This window comes from Sprattus sprattus, assembly GCF_963457725.1.
Source record: "Sprattus sprattus genome assembly, chromosome: 2".
Taxonomy (NCBI): Eukaryota; Metazoa; Chordata; class Actinopteri; order Clupeiformes; family Clupeidae; genus Sprattus; species Sprattus sprattus.
Genome location: NC_137921.1, coordinates 67019952 through 67037681, shown reverse-complemented (window position 1 = coordinate 67037681; position 17730 = coordinate 67019952). Strand labels below are relative to the sequence as shown.

Below are 17730 nucleotides of genomic sequence, written 5' to 3'. Positions count from 1 at the left end.
CAGATATACATTAAATATCTGGCATTTACAGTAGCATCATTCCTCATATGGAAGGCTCACATTGAGACCTTTGAATTATACATTTTCTTGTGAATGTTAAGCTAAATCTGTGAAACTACACCATATTGCACCAAATTGTTAAATACAAAAATATCTTAATCTGAAAACTGTGGTTATTTAGTGAGCTCTGAGCAACAGAGGTTTTAGAGCTTAATTACATAGAATGGCAGAATGGTCAGATAGGATCCAGAAGTTCTTGGCATTGTCTTACAAGAACCTTAACCCTTACCCATAGTCTTACACGAACCTTAACCCCCACCCATAGTCTTACACGAACCTTAACCCTTACCCATAGTCTTACAAGAACCTTAACCCTTACCCATAGGCTTACAAGAACCTTAACCCCCACCCATAGTCTTACAAGAACCTTAACCCTTACCCATAGTCTTTCAAGAACCCTAACCCTTACCCACCGTCTTTCAAGAACCTTAACCCTTAACCATAGGTTTACAAGAACCTTAACCCTTGCCCATAGTCTTACAAGAACCTTAACCCTTGCCCATAGTCTTACAGACAATAAAACCGGAAAAAAAAATGTGATTACTGGAGGGTATGGATCCGTATTAATACAGTATATATATATATATATATATCCCTGTTTCTCTCTCTCTCTCTCTCTCTCTCTCTCTCTCTCTCTCTATCTCTCTCTCTCTCACACTCTCTTCTGTACTACCCTCATAAAATACAAAAAATGCTTGCAGTTGTTTCCTAGGCCCTAGCGTTCTTTTTTTCTTTTTCAAAAGTAGCCATTGACATTCGGCGTAAAAAGGGGAGCAGTGGGGTGTAGGGTGTCTCGAGGCGAGTGCGAACAGCTGAGAGGTGTGATTTCACAGGCTCCCATTTCCCCCCGCCCTCCTCCAAAAACCCACCTCCCCCCCACACCCCACACCCCCACCCCTGTCATGCCCCCTGATTGGGCCGGACAGCAGGCACAGGAGAGGCCCAGGCTTCTGAGAGACACCAACAGGTGAGAGGCCGCAGGCTGCAAGGGGGGAGCCCCAGGGACTAGAAAAGGCCAGGAGTGGCGGGCCTAGTATGTGCACAGTTCACAAACTGGACTGGAAAGAGGAAGGGATCCCTGGCCCAGCAGGAGTGGACAGACAGAAGGAGACAGGCAGAGATAAGGGGGCAGGAAGAGAGAGGTATAGAAAAGCTCAGGGCTCATTAGGAAGGTGTGTTTTGGCGGTTTCTGAAGCCAGGGAGAAAATTTCGGAGGGAAGACAGGAGTGTCTTTGGAGGAGCGCTGTGAATTGTATTCGTCTAATTACTGTGAAATTAGTGGCAATCTGTATTTTATGGCAACGGATCCTCATTTTGATTGATAGTTCAATACATTAGACCTGGAACAAGATGCGCTCTCTTATGGAGGAATTGTGATGAAGGGTAAGAGTTACTTGACAGAGTTAATTTAGAATAGACATTTGTACGATTTCATTTTCCGTTTGAATATGAGATTTTTACTACTTAAAGTTGAAGGTTAAATAAATATTGTGATGTGTCAGTGGTTCTTCAGAGACCAGACCAGTAAGTTAAAATTAGAAGTTTCCTTTGCTTGTTGGATAGGTTATACAGTTTGGTTTGCCATAAGCTATAAGGTGGCGCATTATTACCATTTTACAAGCAAGGCAGTCAAGAATGTTTGGCTAATGCAGGATGTGACCACTATGGCAGACATATGGGAAACCAGCGCAGTGGTCCTCTCCAGGATTTCAAGGTGTGTGACAGGATGTCTCTGTCTGTTTGTGTGTGTGTGTGTGTCACTTCTCACGTTAGGTGACACTACATGTCTTTGATCTACTGTAAACTCCATGGCTCCTTTGCACACTTCTGGGGCAAAGAAAAAGAGGCAGAGGGTAGACTCTGATCACAGTTACAGTAGATCATGACTGTGAGGTGGTCCTCAGCAAGACTCTCCCCGAGGCTCTGAGCGTGACTTTGATACAGTAGGGGCAGAGTAGGCAAGGTCAGATGAGACAAGGACTTCCTGGAGGTCTGACGCAGGGTGGGCCTACAACTAGGTTTTGCCTGAATTTCCTCAACATTATCTGCCTGGTGAAACTGGAAAGCCCACATGAAGACCAGCATGGTGATGATAGGAGTTTACCTCAAGAATGCTGTAAAGGTATTTTTAATTCGTTCGAATATTCATTCATTTAAGTTATAATTTCTGTCATTTCTTTATATAATGTGTCAGTGTTTTTTCAATGTATTGATGGGACCTTGAAAAAAATGTATTTCACAATATCACTTAATGTAGATTCTTTATAGAAATGACCTTTCATTTGTGTTGTTTTGTTGTTTGTGTTGTGTTGTTAAGTTACAAATAGTCTCATGTAACATTACTGGGAGCTTGTGGTTCAGTTGCTCTATTCAAATATTTGTAAACATACAAATTGCAATATCATTTTATAGAAGCTATAACAATACTATTTCATAGAAGAGGGTCACTAAACTCACTAGTGCCTTCTAAATAAACAAGAGTGAGTTGAAACAAATTGGAGGGATCTTTTCAAATGTCCCTCGCTCCGTAAACTACCGTTGAGTTGCTGTATGGCACAATTGTGTTCTCTATGAAAAGCCACTTTGTCTGAGCTGGCAGGCCAATCCAGTTGTTGCCCCTTGTGAAGACATGCTTCCTTATATCGCCATATGAATACTCCGACTATGGAATGTAAGGAAGTGTGTGGTTTCAGGGGGACGTGAGCACCGCAACTACGCGCCTGTCTTTCCCTCCCTCTTTTGCTCCCTCTCTCTCTTTTCCCTTTCTCTCTCTCTCTCTATCTCTCTCTCTCTCTCTCTCTCTTTTCCCTTTCTCTCTCTCTCTCTATCTCTCTCTCTCTCTCTCTCTCTGTGTTTTTGTGACTGTGTGTATGCTCAAACAAAAAAAAAGCTTTGTGTGTGTGTGTGCATGTGTGTATGTGATGTGGGTATATGTGTGTACAAACATGCTTTTCTTAGTTTTGTAGTATTTAAATGTCTAACAATCTGCTAAGAATTTGCAGCTAGACTCAAGAACACAGACACACTCACACACACACACACACACACACACACACACACACACACACACACACACACACACACACACACACACACACACACACACACACAAACACACACAGACAGGTGATAATGCTGTTGTTAATGCAGTGTGCTTTGCCTCAGGCACACGTTCTGCAGCTCCCGTCCCCCCCGCAGTGTTTTATGTGACCTCCACATGCGGACGGTCTGGGTAGATTGACAGAGCACAGCTGTCCTGCTATCGTTAGCCTAGAGAGCATGGGGAACAGGATAGACTCTCCCCTTGGGGACTTTCCTTCACACATAACGAGGGGTTATATTAGGGGGGGTAGTCTTAGCTATTTGTAGATAGGACCTTGTTTATCCAACCTGTTATTTATTTTTGTTGTCCTTATGTGTCTTTTACAGGTAAGAGCGACATCATTCTGAAGCAAGGAGGTATTGGGGTTAATCGACAGAACAATCCCACCACCACCACATCATTCACATCTACTCTCACCCCTTCTCACGTTCCATATCGGCCCCTGCTCTCTTTCTTAGTCTTGTCTCTCCCTCTCTCTTGCCCTGGATGCACCACGCTTTGCTGTGGCTGGTCAAACGGAACCAAGTCAGGTGTTTCTGTGAGGTTTGGTCCCCTTCAACCAGCTACTGCTCCGTGAATACAGCGCCGGGGACCCAGGCAGAGAGCAAAGACATGATTGTGAACCTTTAGGCTGTAATATAAGTTGATAATGTTCATAGTTCATTAAAATACATTTGATCTCCAATCTTAGGTTATTAGTCCTTGATGTTTATGAAGTTATAGAGTTTTTAATTTAACATGCTGACTGTTCTGCTCTGAGTTCTGTTTTTTGTATTTTATTTTGCAATAATAAAAAGAAAAATAAACTGAGTTTGTTGATATCTTGTCATTTAAGTCATACTGACATATTTTCATGGTTTGATAAAATGGCCATTTCTATGATTTAATTCCATTCATTAAATTCCAATTGGAACAGCCTTGTACATAATGTGGAACAGAGGAATATCTCTTCAAGAAGCATTTGAAATGTTTAACACATAATTACAACCACTTGCTACAGATGAAAATAAGAAACTAATGGGTCCTGAAATTATTACATTATTCTATATAAGTGAACATATTTCCAGGTGCATCCATCCCAAATTTATGATTATTATTTTCTCAGATACCGTCCTCTGTAAGTAAATTGGTTTCCAGCTGACACTCTGGGCATAACTACTGCACAAAAATATGTTTAACATAGTCAGAGACAAATTTTACCCCCAATATAGAACTACCTCGAAATCTTTAGTAGAATGTAAAAAGTAAAATGGTGGCCATTTTAGCATTACATGCAACTGTATTATATTGAGTACAGCTGAATATAACTATAAAGTAGAATCTAAGCATAGATGGGTATTTGAATAGTAAATAAGGACTAAGTCTGAAAGTAAGTGTTATCTAATGTCATTAAAAAATGTGTCGTACCTCATGAGTGGAAGTTATCCCACCTAGATATCTGTCCTAAGTCCTGTTTTTTGGTATTTTATTTTGCATTAATAAAAAGGAATTCAATTGATTTTGATGATACCTTAATTTGATAAAATGGCCATTTCTGTGGGCCATTTAATTCTATTAATTAAATTCCAATTGGAACAGCTTCCTACATAATGTGGAACAGAGGAACATCTCTTCCAGAAGCATTTGAGATGTTTGCTAGATGAAAATAAGAAACTAATGGGTCCTGAAATTATTACATCATTGTATTCCACATTCCAGTCTGTGTATGCACAGTAGCCGACAGCTCCGGTTTGCTCATAACCTCAAGGGGGCGATGTGTTCAATTTCTATCACTTTCTCTCAAAATGTTGACGGTCTTGCTCTGAGCGTAGTGTGAGGCAGGGAAATATGGCCGACGCTAAGGAGAAAAAGGAGCCGAATCAGGCTCAAAGCATCAATCATACTGCAGGTGAGTGGAAAATGATTGTCATTTGGACAGGAAGGTCTTCACCTCTGTACGTTAAAATTACAAATGTTGTTTAGCTGCGCGGTGTCTTAAGTGGTTTGGATACATTTGCTGGAACTCTTATTGCTAGCAAGCTATCTGAAGTTAGCCAGCCTGAGCTAACTAGTGCTTTCCATCGTGGCCTGAAGTCAGTGACAGTCAACAACTTACCATCTGTCAATGGAAGTTGCATCATTTGCCGAATGTAACATTTTGACTACCCTGACACATCGCCACTCACATCTGATAGCATGTAGGCATTGACCTGAAAGTGTGTGTGTTGTATATTACCTCCGTGGTCTAATGAAATGAAAGCTGGTTAACGGTAACGTTAGTCATTGCATGAGTGGAGTTAGTCAATGTGACGCCCCTGTGGATGCCATGTACCTAATTATTACATTTCACTGCATCCTTCTGATTGATGAGGGGCGCGCAGGTGTCCAGTTTCGCGAGCTTTATAGATTGATTCAGTGATGTACTGTTATTGCCACGGATTTGACTCAGCACTCTCATCACATTCTAATATTACATTTTAGATGGAGGGGATTTAAAACATGAAGACGTTGTGCGCTCCAAAGTAAGTCAGTGAACTTATATACTGCTATATTTAAGGTGTTCTTGTCTGTTCGCTGTGCATGCATTAAGGTCATATTATGCCGGTTGTTGACTTTGTTGTTCTTCTGAAGAACGATGGTAGGGAGCTGACCAAAGAAGAGAAACAACGTTTGAGGAAAGAGAAAAAACAACAGAAGAAAGGCAAAAGTTCAAAGGAAGACAAGGGATCATCTGACCATGACCAAGGGAAAGGAAAGAAGCCTGTGGCCTTGCCTGAGTCACAGGCGGCAACAAGTCCTCCACAGAAAGGTATCAATTGAAATGAGAAGAATAGGCTGGATCGTTCTGGCTTGATTTGAATAATATTGTTCACATAAGAAAATCATGAAATAAATGCATAATTATGACCATAAATAAGCAACAAATAAGAATGAATGTTTTATCTAACAGTTCCTGTCGCAGTGCCTTCACTCACGCCTTCACCTGCAACAGCCGCTGGGCCCACAGCTCCGGCCCCTGAAGCCCCTGCTGCCGCCCCCTCCTCCTCCTCAGACAAGCCAACCAAGAGCAAAGCAGAGATGAAGGCAGAGAGGCGGGCAAGGCAGGAAGCCGAGCGAGCGTCCAAAGCCAAGAAAGGAGAACCGGGCCAACAGCCCTCCTCCAGCAAGAGCAAGGCGGTCCCCAGTGAGCTACAACCAGGTATGACTCATGTTACTACTGAGACGCTGTATAGAACTTGGACACCGCGATTAGTCTCCATTGAAACCAATGCATTAGAATTCCAGCCCCTTTTGCTTTGTTACAAGATGATGTAATCTTGTAACTCCGTCTTTATTGCCCGCCTAGCTGATCAATCCGAGCACGCTGGGCTCTTTTGGGAGGTGGGGCTTAAAGACAGCGCAAAATAGCATTTTGTATGGGGGAAAATAGAGCTACATTCTAAAGAAATTATGTATTTTTTGAGCAAGCATGTAAATCTATTCTAGTAGACCACAAAAATGAAACTAAATGAACATGTTTGTTTTTTAGTTCTGGAGATATGGAGACTTTAAAAAGCGGTTGTGGCCCTAATTTTACTGCAAAAAAACGTTTGACATTTTCAGGGATTATTCTGCGCTATTTCTTACCAGACTACCATGAAACAATCATACGTGTTTGACACCTCAATGAATATAGTTTGGTTCAAGGTTATTTGCTCATTAAAACATGCTCTTTCCAGTGGTATGATTGTTTTAATGGTAAGCTTTGTCATACAGGGGCAATTCACTTGAAATATAAGTTGAAAATGATTTTCTTCATTTAAATGCCTCATAAAAAAGTATTTTAGACATGCACCAAGTTGCTAAGAGAGTACATAACATGAGTATTATATATCAAAATTGAAAGGTTCTGATATGGATCAAGATGTAGTGGGCAAAAGTTGCTCAAAAGCACAAAATCGGAATTTTAAATTCCAGAGCTTGGCAAATATGCAACTATGGCCCAACGATTTTAGATGTTAAAGAAATCTAGCAGTCTAAAACAGTCCCTGAAGATTTCAATCATCTAGCATGAATAGTTAAAATGTCAGGTACTAAAAAAAGATACAAGCTTAAAATGTGGCACACTAGTTGTTGATTACGTTGACATTATGTACATAAATGATTTAGCAAATCCGAGATGGGCAGTCAGGATGCCTATGTTGATTGCAAAATTAAAAAAATAAATGTGCCATTTGTCTCCTTTGCCCTCCAGTGGTGAAGAGGTTACCAGAACATGTCCAGGTTGATGACCCTGCTGCCATCAGAAAGCTGGCCAAGAAGCTGGAAAGACAACAGGTTGACCTTTTTGTTTTCATTCAAAGCTTTCTCTCTCAGTTGCATGTTGTGAAGCAAACCGTCTGCAAGTCATAACCTTCACGGATCCACAGAAGTGACATTTGTCAAAGATTAAACTAAAACTAAAAATAACATTTATAAATTGAATTGTTTTTACCAGTTGAAATCTATAAGATATATTCTTCTAGTGAAGCTGGAAAGGACCAAGCATCATTAAGTGTCCTGGTGACTTGTTTACTGGGCAAAATGCTTCCTGGTGCTTCACTAACACACAGCGTAACAGCGTGTTACAGTTCTCCCTCTGCTGCATTGTATCTGGCGCAGACCAGTAAAATATGGCCACCGGACTTTTCCATTGGCCCTGATTTGAAAGGTTGTCTTCATTGACTCACATTCTCAATGCATGTGCTTCAACTCCTATGTCCAGCAGACGCCTGGGCAAACTGGCAGCTTCCTAAAGGTCTGGCCCCGCTGTGTGTTTGTGTGTGTGTGTGCAGTTGACACATTTTTTTTTGTTTTATTTCTTTATTTTTCTTCATGTGGTTTATGTATTTTTTTTGTTCAGCATCATCTGTCTTGCATTCCAGTTTGATTGGGTTCATAAAATACGTTTTTTTTTCTTTATTTTTTCTCAAGTGTCGTGCTTTCTCTTTTCTGTAGGTAGATGTGGGTTGTAGTGTATGTGGGATTAGTTTTGTGTGTTTGTTTTGTTCTGCATTCTAAAGGGCCCAGCTTGGGGGCCATTTTAAAGGTGAAGTTTTCTTCTCCTCAGAGGCTGTCCCACGCACAGCAAGAGTCACAGGGGTCATTTCTTTTACTGAGCATCTCCTGAGACTGTCTGTCTTCTCTCTTCCTGTGCAGATTCCTCTCAGGTCGGATTATGGCAACAAAGTCAGTTTGTTCTCCCATCTGCACCAGTACAGCCGCAATGCCCCCCTCACACAGCAAATCAGGTATTGGTGTGTGTGTGTATGGTATATAGTGTGGTGTGAGTGTGTGGTGTGTTTGGTATATAGTATGGTTTATAGTATATACTATGGTGTTGTGCGTTTGGTTAACAGTATGGTCGATGGTATATACTATGGTGTGTTGTGTGCCGTGGATGGTTTTTAATATGGTTTATGGCATATACGATGGTATTCTGTCTGTCTGTTGCAGCATCCCTTCAACAGTTATCCACCCGGCGATCGTGCGGCTGGGTCTGCAGTACTCCCAGGGTATTGTGGCTGGCTCTAATGCTCGCTCAGTTGCACTATTGCATTCTTTCAAGCAGGTATACCCTCCTTACAATAGCTTAACCAAGAGCCATTGTTGCACTTTTAGTGAACTGGTGTTGTGTTGTAATATTGTCTCACCGTAAATCCTCAAATTGTGGCCGGGGTCTTTTATTTACTTAGGCTGCACAGCGCACAGGCCTTTATTTGGGGCAGGCCTTTATTTCATACTTATTATACTGCTCTTCAGAATGTTACAAAAAGTTAATTTGATTTGAATGGGGCAACCCAATGTTTGCAGGTCTGTAATTTCTTGATATTCACCACTGCGAAAAGTTAATGGCCGCTTTCATTGGCAACAGGTTTTGTGCTTCTAATTCACATCTTCATATCATTACGCAAGAAGTCCGGACATTTAATGTAGCGGAAAGTCATTGTAACTTGAAGTCTGCAAGTTTTGGGTTGCTACGCAACACCTGGTTCTATTAGCCTGAAGAACAATTTCTTAGCGGAAATCACTAAACAGCAACAAAATCATTAAAAATCGTTTTGGCAAGTAACTGTTTAAAAACATATTCGCCTAGTAGGCTGAAACTTTATTTTATTGCAAACAGCCCATGAAATTAGCCAACAGCATTAAACATGAGGAGAACATGTATTTATGAAAATGAAATGAAATTATATTGAGGTGTCTGCTTTGTGCTGATGGACTGATGCTGGTAGGCTACAGTAAAATAGGCTACCCGTACCTTATTTAACCCCCGGCCTGTATCGACCACGCCCCCAGCAACTATCTGAAGCCCGGCCTGTAATTGAATCCAGGTCTTTATTTGAGGATTTACGGTATTTCAACTAAATAAATCAGCCAAAGCAGAAGTAATGAACTAATTTGAGTAGTATTGTATGTTGTAGCACTTGCGTAGTGACTACAATTTTTACTTTATAACAATCTGTATGATCTGTACGGGTGTGTTGGCTGTAGACAGCGATGCACCAACAGCTCATTGTCTTTGGAAATTCATGCATTGTTCAAGGAAGCCTTAATATGCTGAATAGGCTTTTATGTTGCACACCTATGAATGCATGTCCCTACATGTTCAAATATTTTCTGCATGTTCATGTTAATCACACAGGTGATCCAGGATTACACTACACCTCCAAACGAGGAGCTATCCAGAGATTTGGTCAACAAACTTAAACCTTACATTAGGTGCGTAGCTGTGACTTTGAACCCTTATTCTTGTTATCAAATTATCATAGTGCAGGGCCTTTCAAACTGTGGTCTGTGGAGGCATTGCATGTGGTCCCTGACTATGCATTCAATACTGTAGTTTCACTCCGGGAATCACAATTTAACAACAGTGGTCCTCAGGTTGCTTCCTATTCAGAATGGTGGTCCCTGGTCCACAATCAGTTGAAACCCCCTACCATAGTTGTAGGTGGATATGTGGTTTATTTTTTTTTATACAGTTTTAACACATAACGTGTATATATATATCTGTTTATGTGAGCTTTCATTCGCCATACTTTGTAATGATCCCCTTAAAGAAGATTTTAGTGAGATGCTAATTGCATTTTCACACTTGCACTCTTGACTATTGCAGCAAAATAGCCAAGGAGTGGTGTAGGAACACAAGAAAAACAGTGACATGAAAGTGAACAAGTGATGTTTAGATGCTGTAAAAAATGTATTTAGTGGCAAGCTGTAACATAATGTGTAAATTCGTATTGAATTCTAAACAGGGTATATGAATGGCCATGTTACATTTACTGGATTACTGTAACCAGCCTGATTTTGCTCTCTTTACAGTTTTCTCAATCAATGTCGCCCCCTGTCGGCTAGTATGGGTAATGCCATTAAGTACATCAAGAAGGAGATCTCCAATATCTCCAGCCAATGTAAAGAGGAAGAGGTAAGGATCATCTCTAGGGGGTCCTTGGCAGTCACTGGTTTTATCCAGTCCAGTCCAGCCCATGTCCATTAGATGTGTAAATCTCTTAGACATATGTCTTCCAATTTTTCTCTGTCTTTTTTTAAAATTGAGTCCTCGGTCCAATCCTCATCACAGGGTAACCTGCTCCTGGGTTCTATAAACGGTTTATTATTTTGAAACTCATCCTTTTTAGGCTAAGACACAATTGCTGGAGTGTATAGATGCTTACATCAACGAGAAGATCACGCTGGCTGCCAAAGTCATCTCTGAGTATGCTATTGAGAAGATCAGTGACGGGGACGTCATTCTCATTTATGGATGGTAAGCGCATTCAATACAGTGTTAATAGACAATGTTTTCTCCTTACAGCTCACTCAATACAAATGATATCAATAACACACAATCTAGTACATTTTTTACTATAAAAACTTTCTGATTGATGTTAAATTGATATCTCGTGAATGACCCTTTGGCCATTTTCAAGCATTTTAAAAGAGATATCTGTAGTCCGGACACCAAGCGTTTTCTATTGGTATTGTATTCCAAATTAAAAATATTGTAGAGCGTTGTCTCCCCCTCCTCCCCAGACTTAAAGCTCACACGGGTTGCCAGGTTGAGGAAACTGAACCTACACGAAGGAGGTCAAGACCAGCTCAACATTAAACAGTGATAATGGCAAGCACAGACGAGTCCTACACTATAAGTAGATCAGTTAATGTACACGTTCGCAGCGTTTCCATTGTTTGTAAAGTATAAACCAGCTCATATTATTTTTTTAAATACTCATTCAGTTAGCTAGATGCTTGGCTGGCTGTGTACGTTAGCCAAAGCTAAGCCTGTCATCCCATAATGAACAAGACCACTGCTCTGAAAAAAGCTTACACACTGGAGCTGGAATTACTTCTTTCTCGGCCCTGATGATGGTAGCATAGTTACATAGTAGTAGTTGCCCACTGTTCTTCCTTGTTGCAGCCTGATGCAGATCTCAGTTATGAATTGCCCTCACCAGTGTAAAATAAAGCCAGTAAGGGCTTGTCAAGCTGATACGAGAGGCTGAGGGCAGAGAGGATGAGCTAGAAGAAAGAGAAGAGGGTACAGGTTCTAGTGGTACAGGAGACCAAGTATCTAGAAGAAGAGCAACAGAGAGGAGAGTGCAGGCCGTGCATACTAGTCAAGTTAACGTCGCTAATTAATCACTGAAATCCGCAAACATCCGTGAACCATCCCCACCTCCCACAGATACACACAAAAGACAACACGTTCCAGGATATTGTTACATTTGCGAGTTTTTTTTCCGTAAACAGGTTGGGTTCACCTCTAGTTCCTTTGTTCTGTGATGCTGAATATGGAAACTTTGTTGACTATATAGTAGCCTAAAACTGCAGACACAGACATAGTAAGCTGCCAGCAGTCACTCACTCGCACTACACAGGAGTGTAATGGATGTGACGCATGAGAATGTTGACAATTTGTCAGTCTCACAGATAAAATGAGACTTGAAAGGTAAGATTCTGGTCCAAGACGCATAGTACAGCAAGGAAGAGCCAGGGGAAGAACGACAGAGAGGAGAGGAGAGGGTGTCAACCGCTGGTGAAATTTGACCACATAAATTGATTGTCAAGATTTGAATTGAAAACATTTAATGAAGTATTGGCATGAGTAACCTAACTCTTTGGTCCTCAGTGACTGACTGTACTGACTGTAGCATTGATGACGGAGAAGCCTGTATTTCAATTTAGCATGTTTCTTTTATCTCTGATGACGTATGATTTCCATTTTATGATTTAGTACCGTACATGAATTACGTATCGGTCCTTTCACTCATTCAAGCAAAGGAAGGACACATTTCTTTTATTAAACAAATTATTAAATACGTAACTAATGCTTGGTAACACTGAACCTTTTATTTATTTTGTACATTGCCCGCAGCATATAAAAAAAGATACTTTTTGTTTTAGGTTTGCTTCTTCTTTTAATCAATACCAGCTTTTTAAAAACAATAAATGGTAAACTAAAATTTTAGACCATTCCAGTCAGAAAGCAATCAAGAAAACAAAAATAAACTTCTATTAATTTCGCCAACAGCTTATTTGTTCACTTTTTAAAATTGTACAGGAGTAATACAATTTGAATATTAAATTGTTCCTGGTCTGAAATCCCTATTTCCAGTTTAGCTTTTGACAGTATTCTATGAAAACCTGGCTTTTTTTTTTTGTCTGTACTGACCAAACTGAGTTGTGTTCCTCAGTTCCTCGCTTGTCAACCACATTCTGTGTGAGGCCTTTGAGAAGAAGAGAAAGTTCCGGGTGGTGGTGGTTGACAGCCGGCCTCGGCTAGAGGGTCGAGAGGCGCTCAGGCGCCTGGTGAAAAGGGGCATCAGCTGCACTTACGTTCTCATCTCCGCTGTCTCCTACATCTTGCCAGAGGTTAGTGACCCCCGTGTGCATCTAGCACTAGACAAGTGGACATTCGACCACTCATAGAGACTGAAACTGAAAGTCACTTGTAAGGAGAGATAAAGAGTAAGCATTTTAAAAGATTACTGTACAGGATACTCATAGACTCGCCCATACTCATCATACTATATCAATACACATACACACCATTATATATACCATGAACCATACTCATACCATATACACACTATATACCATAAACACCACACCACGCCACGCCATACACCCACACCATAGTATATACCATAAACACCACACCACACCACACCATACACCCACACCATAGTATATACCATGAACCATACTCATACCATATACACACTATATACCATAAACACCACACCACACCACGCCATACACCCACACCATAGTATATACCATGAACCATACTCATACCATATACACACTATATACCATGAACACCACACCACGCCATACACCCACACCATAGTATATACCATGAACCATACTTATACCATAAACACACTATATACCATAAACACCACACCACACCACACCATACACCCACACCATAGTATATACCATGAACCATACTTATACCATATACACACTATATACCATAAACACCACACCACGCCATACACCCACACCATAGTATATACCATGAACCATACTCATACCATAAACACACTATATACCATAAACACCACACCACACCATACACCCACACCATAGTATATACCATGAACCATACTCATACCATATACACACTATATACCATAAACACCACACCACACCATACACCCACACCATAGTATATACCATGAACCATACTTATACCATATACACACTATATACCATAAACACCACACCACACCATACACCCACACCATAGTATATACCATGAACCATACTTATACCATATACACACTATATACCATAAACACCACACCACACCATACACCCACACCATAGTATATACCATGAACCATACTCATACCATATACACACTATATACCATAAACACCACACCATACCATACACCCACACCATAGTATATACCATGAACCATACTTATACCATATACCATAAACACCACACCACACCATACACCCACACCATAGTATATACCATGAACCATACTTATACCATATACACACTATATACCATAAACACCACACCACACCATACACCCACACCATAGTATATACCATGAACCATACTTATACCATATACACACTATATACCATAAACACCACACCACACCATACACCCACACCATAGTATATACCATGAACCATACTTATACCATATACACACTATATACCATAAACACCACACCACACCATACACCCACACCATAGTATATACCATGAACCATACTTATACCATATACACACTATATACCATAAACACCACACCACACCACGCCATACACCCACACCATAGTATATACCATGAACCATACTTATACCATATACACACTATATACCATAAACACCACACCACACCACGCCATACACCCACACCATAGTATATACCATGAACCATACTTATACCATATACACACTATATACCATAAACACCACACCACACCACGCCATACACCCACACCATAGTATATACCATGAACCATACTTATACCATATACACACTATATACCATAAACACCACACCACACCACGCCATACACCCACACCATAGTATATACCATGAACCATACTTATACCATATACACACTATATACCATAAACACCACACCACACCACGCCATACACCCACACCATAGTATATACCATGAACCATACTTATACCATATACACACTATATACCATAAACACCACACCACACCACGCCATACACCCACACCATAGTATATACCATGAACCATACTTATACCATATACACACTATATACCATAAACACCACACCACACCATACACCCACACCATAGTATATACCATGAACCATACTTATACCATATACACACTATATACCATAAACACCACACCACACCATACACCCACACCATAGTATATACCATGAACCATACTTATACCATATACACACTATATACCATAAACACCACACCACGCCATACACCCACACCATAGTATATACCATGAACCATACTTATACCATATACACACTATATACCATAAACACCACACCACGCCATACACCCACACCATAGTATATACCATGAACCATACTTATACCATATACACACTATATACCATAAACACCACACCACACCACGCCATACACCCACACCATAGTATATACCATGAACCATACTCATACCATATACACACTATATACCATAAACACCACACCATAGTATATACTACGCACACACACCAGGTTTCATTGTGCCTGTACTGGTGCAGATGGGAGAACATGCTGACTTTGTAGCCAAAATCCGACTTGTGAGTAATATACACAGGCAACAACGTTTCCCTGGGAGTATAACCCTGCCTAAATTGCCCTGAAGTGGAGGGAGAGTCTCTCAGGCTCACTGGAGCCAGACCATATAGGCCTTTCTTATTGTTCAAGTTCAAGGAACTTCGGAGGAGGTTATCCTGGAACTGTCTAGATGGTTTTACAACGAAGGCATTGGCCACCAGGGCTGTTATGTAAAGTGGATGGGAATCTTTATAGACAAGCAAAAAAACTGGGTTCAGTTTGAGTAACACTTTTTGTGCGTAAATGTTACTTGACTCATTCTCCTGCAATCACATGAAGTTATTTCTGCGCAACTCTGCCTTATTTGCCTTTTTTTTTAGTACTGAGTTGGTAATGGTAGCCTGGCTCCGCCCAACTATTACTCAGTTTTCGCTAGGATTATAATCTGGAATTTGCTGTTTGTAAAATAATATGATCAACCAGTGGGGGTGTCTTAGTGTGACGACAAAGTAAAGAGTTTCCTTTGAAATGTAGTTACAGTTATGGTGGCAGTGCTAGAGGGAGACAAAAAGCGATGCAAGTTATTAGTAGTATAATTATTGTTACTACTATTATTATTATTTTTTCTATTAACAGTTGGCTCAAAGTTGTTGTTGGGAAGTGGGCAAGAAGTATATCTTTTTGATGTACATCACATATGTTGAAAGATTGTTGGTTGTTTAAAATCAATAAAAAAATAAGGATACAAAAAAAAAGCGATGCAAGCAGCAGTAGAAACATTGATATAAAGCAAATATAAAGAATGTGTAAAATGAATCATTGAGGGCAAATACATTGTTGCCCTACTGGCAATGGAGTTTTAGAAAAGCCTATTATATTAGCTTGCGCCGCTGATGGTGAAGAAATTGCGAAAGTATAACAATCCCATTGTAACCAATGCCGATTAGGTAAAGACTGGCGACGCCCATTAGGATGTAACGACTAGAAACCATCCCCAAAAGAGATCCTATTCGCAAAGTAAATTCGGGTCTGGTGATACCAGGCTTTGGTATTGGGATGTTTTTGGATGACTGCATATGTTTTCATAAATGATAATGTCAGTCTTACACTAGTCTGGCGCAACCAAACAACTAAATCCCCCTGTTGTATTGTCACAGAACTTATGGCTGGGAAGTGAGTTAGAAAAAGATTGTTGCCACAAACTGAGTCCACAATCAGCCGCGGGGGTACTTCAGTTCAGTTTACCAACACCATGGACGTGTATGAAAACGGAGCATGCATAAACCACAAAATGAATGAATGAAGTGAAGCACACTGAATATGTATCTGATAATGCTACAATAAAAAAAAAACCTGTCAGTCTTATTGTTTTTTTTTCCACTTTAAAAACTGTTCTTGCACACTCGTCTGTCCTTCCTCTTTCGCAGGTCTCCAAAGTCTTCTTAGGTGCCCATGCGTTATTGGCCAACGGCTATGTGATGTCGAGAGTGGGCACGTCTCAGATTGCCCTGGTGGCCAAGGCCTGCAATGTGCCAGTGCTGGTGTGCTGTGAGACGTACAAGTTCTGCGAACGAGTTCAGACCGACTCCTTTGTCTCCAACGAGCTTGGTGAGATGTGCAAACAATGTGGATTTAGAAATAGTTTGAGCAGGTAGCTAGATAGTTAATTGTGTTGACATGTATCAACATGACCGTACACCGGAAGAAAATGGTGGTTTTAACTGTTGGGAGTGGGGGGGATGGAATGCTTGAGGACGGTTAAACTGGTGTACAACTATGGGTACTAACTTAGACAAAATGGTTCTTGAAAGGTCCATAGATCCATTCTATGGGAACCAATTGTAGAGCTCTGTGAGGACTCTTAACAATGACTGATATGTGGGCCAAGTCCCACTGTTTAGTATTGAGCTGATGCTAATCTTGTTCTTGTTGGGGACATTCAGATGACCCCGATGACCTCATTGTGACTCGGAAGGGAAAGACGCACCTACAGGACTGGCAGAGTGTGAAATCTCTGGGTCTTCTCAACCTGGTATATGATGTGACCCCGCCGGACTTTGTGGATCTGGTCATCACAGACCTGGGCATGATCCCTTGCACTTCGGTTCCAGTGGTCCTACGTGTTAAGAACGTGGACCAGTAAACGAAAGCGCCCAGGCAACAAGACCAAGCAACTGATTGTGCTACGCCTGGCATGAAATAAATATATATAAATATATCTCAAATGGCACATGTTTTTTTTAAAAAGCACCAGTTTTTTTGTTATCACTTAGTTTACAAAAGTGTGTGAGTGGTAGAGA

General features: G+C 40.7%; 1 protein-coding gene and 1 long non-coding RNA gene across 2 annotated transcripts; both read left to right on the top strand.

Annotated features, from left to right (window-relative positions):
• The first annotated feature begins 1098 nt into the window (after nt 1-1098).
• On the top strand, nt 1099-3973 carry LOC308382770. Its single transcript, XR_013969064.1, has 2 exons — nt 1099-2182; nt 3490-3973. It is a non-coding gene; the product is annotated as an uncharacterized lncRNA (long non-coding RNA).
• A 982-nt stretch (nt 3974-4955) lies between these two features.
• Nucleotides 4956-17648, top strand: eif2b4 (eukaryotic translation initiation factor 2B, subunit 4 delta). The gene is made up of 13 exons (XM_080833517.1): nt 4956-5051; nt 5624-5664; nt 5774-5951; nt 6093-6341; nt 7377-7459; nt 8321-8412; nt 8618-8732; nt 9807-9883; nt 10484-10586; nt 10801-10928; nt 12856-13033; nt 16858-17038; nt 17374-17648. Exons 1-13 carry the CDS (start codon nt 4991-4993, stop codon nt 17571-17573), a joined length of 1686 nt encoding a protein of 561 aa, XP_080689643.1. The 5' UTR covers nt 4956-4990; the 3' UTR covers nt 17574-17648.
• Nucleotides 17649-17730: the final 82 nt, after the last annotated feature.

Excerpts from the sequence above, each read along its gene's own strand:
- eif2b4 (XM_080833517.1), top strand. The coding sequence starts at position 4,991 with ATGGCCGACGCTAAGGAGAAAAAGGAGCCGAATCAGGCTCAAAGCATC. Across the intron at positions 7,460-8,320 it reads AGAAGCTGGAAAGACAACAG|ATTCCTCTCAGGTCGGATTA; the intron begins GTTGACCTTTTT and ends CTTCCTGTGCAG. Across the intron at positions 9,884-10,483 it reads AAACTTAAACCTTACATTAG|TTTTCTCAATCAATGTCGCC; the intron begins GTGCGTAGCTGT and ends CTCTCTTTACAG.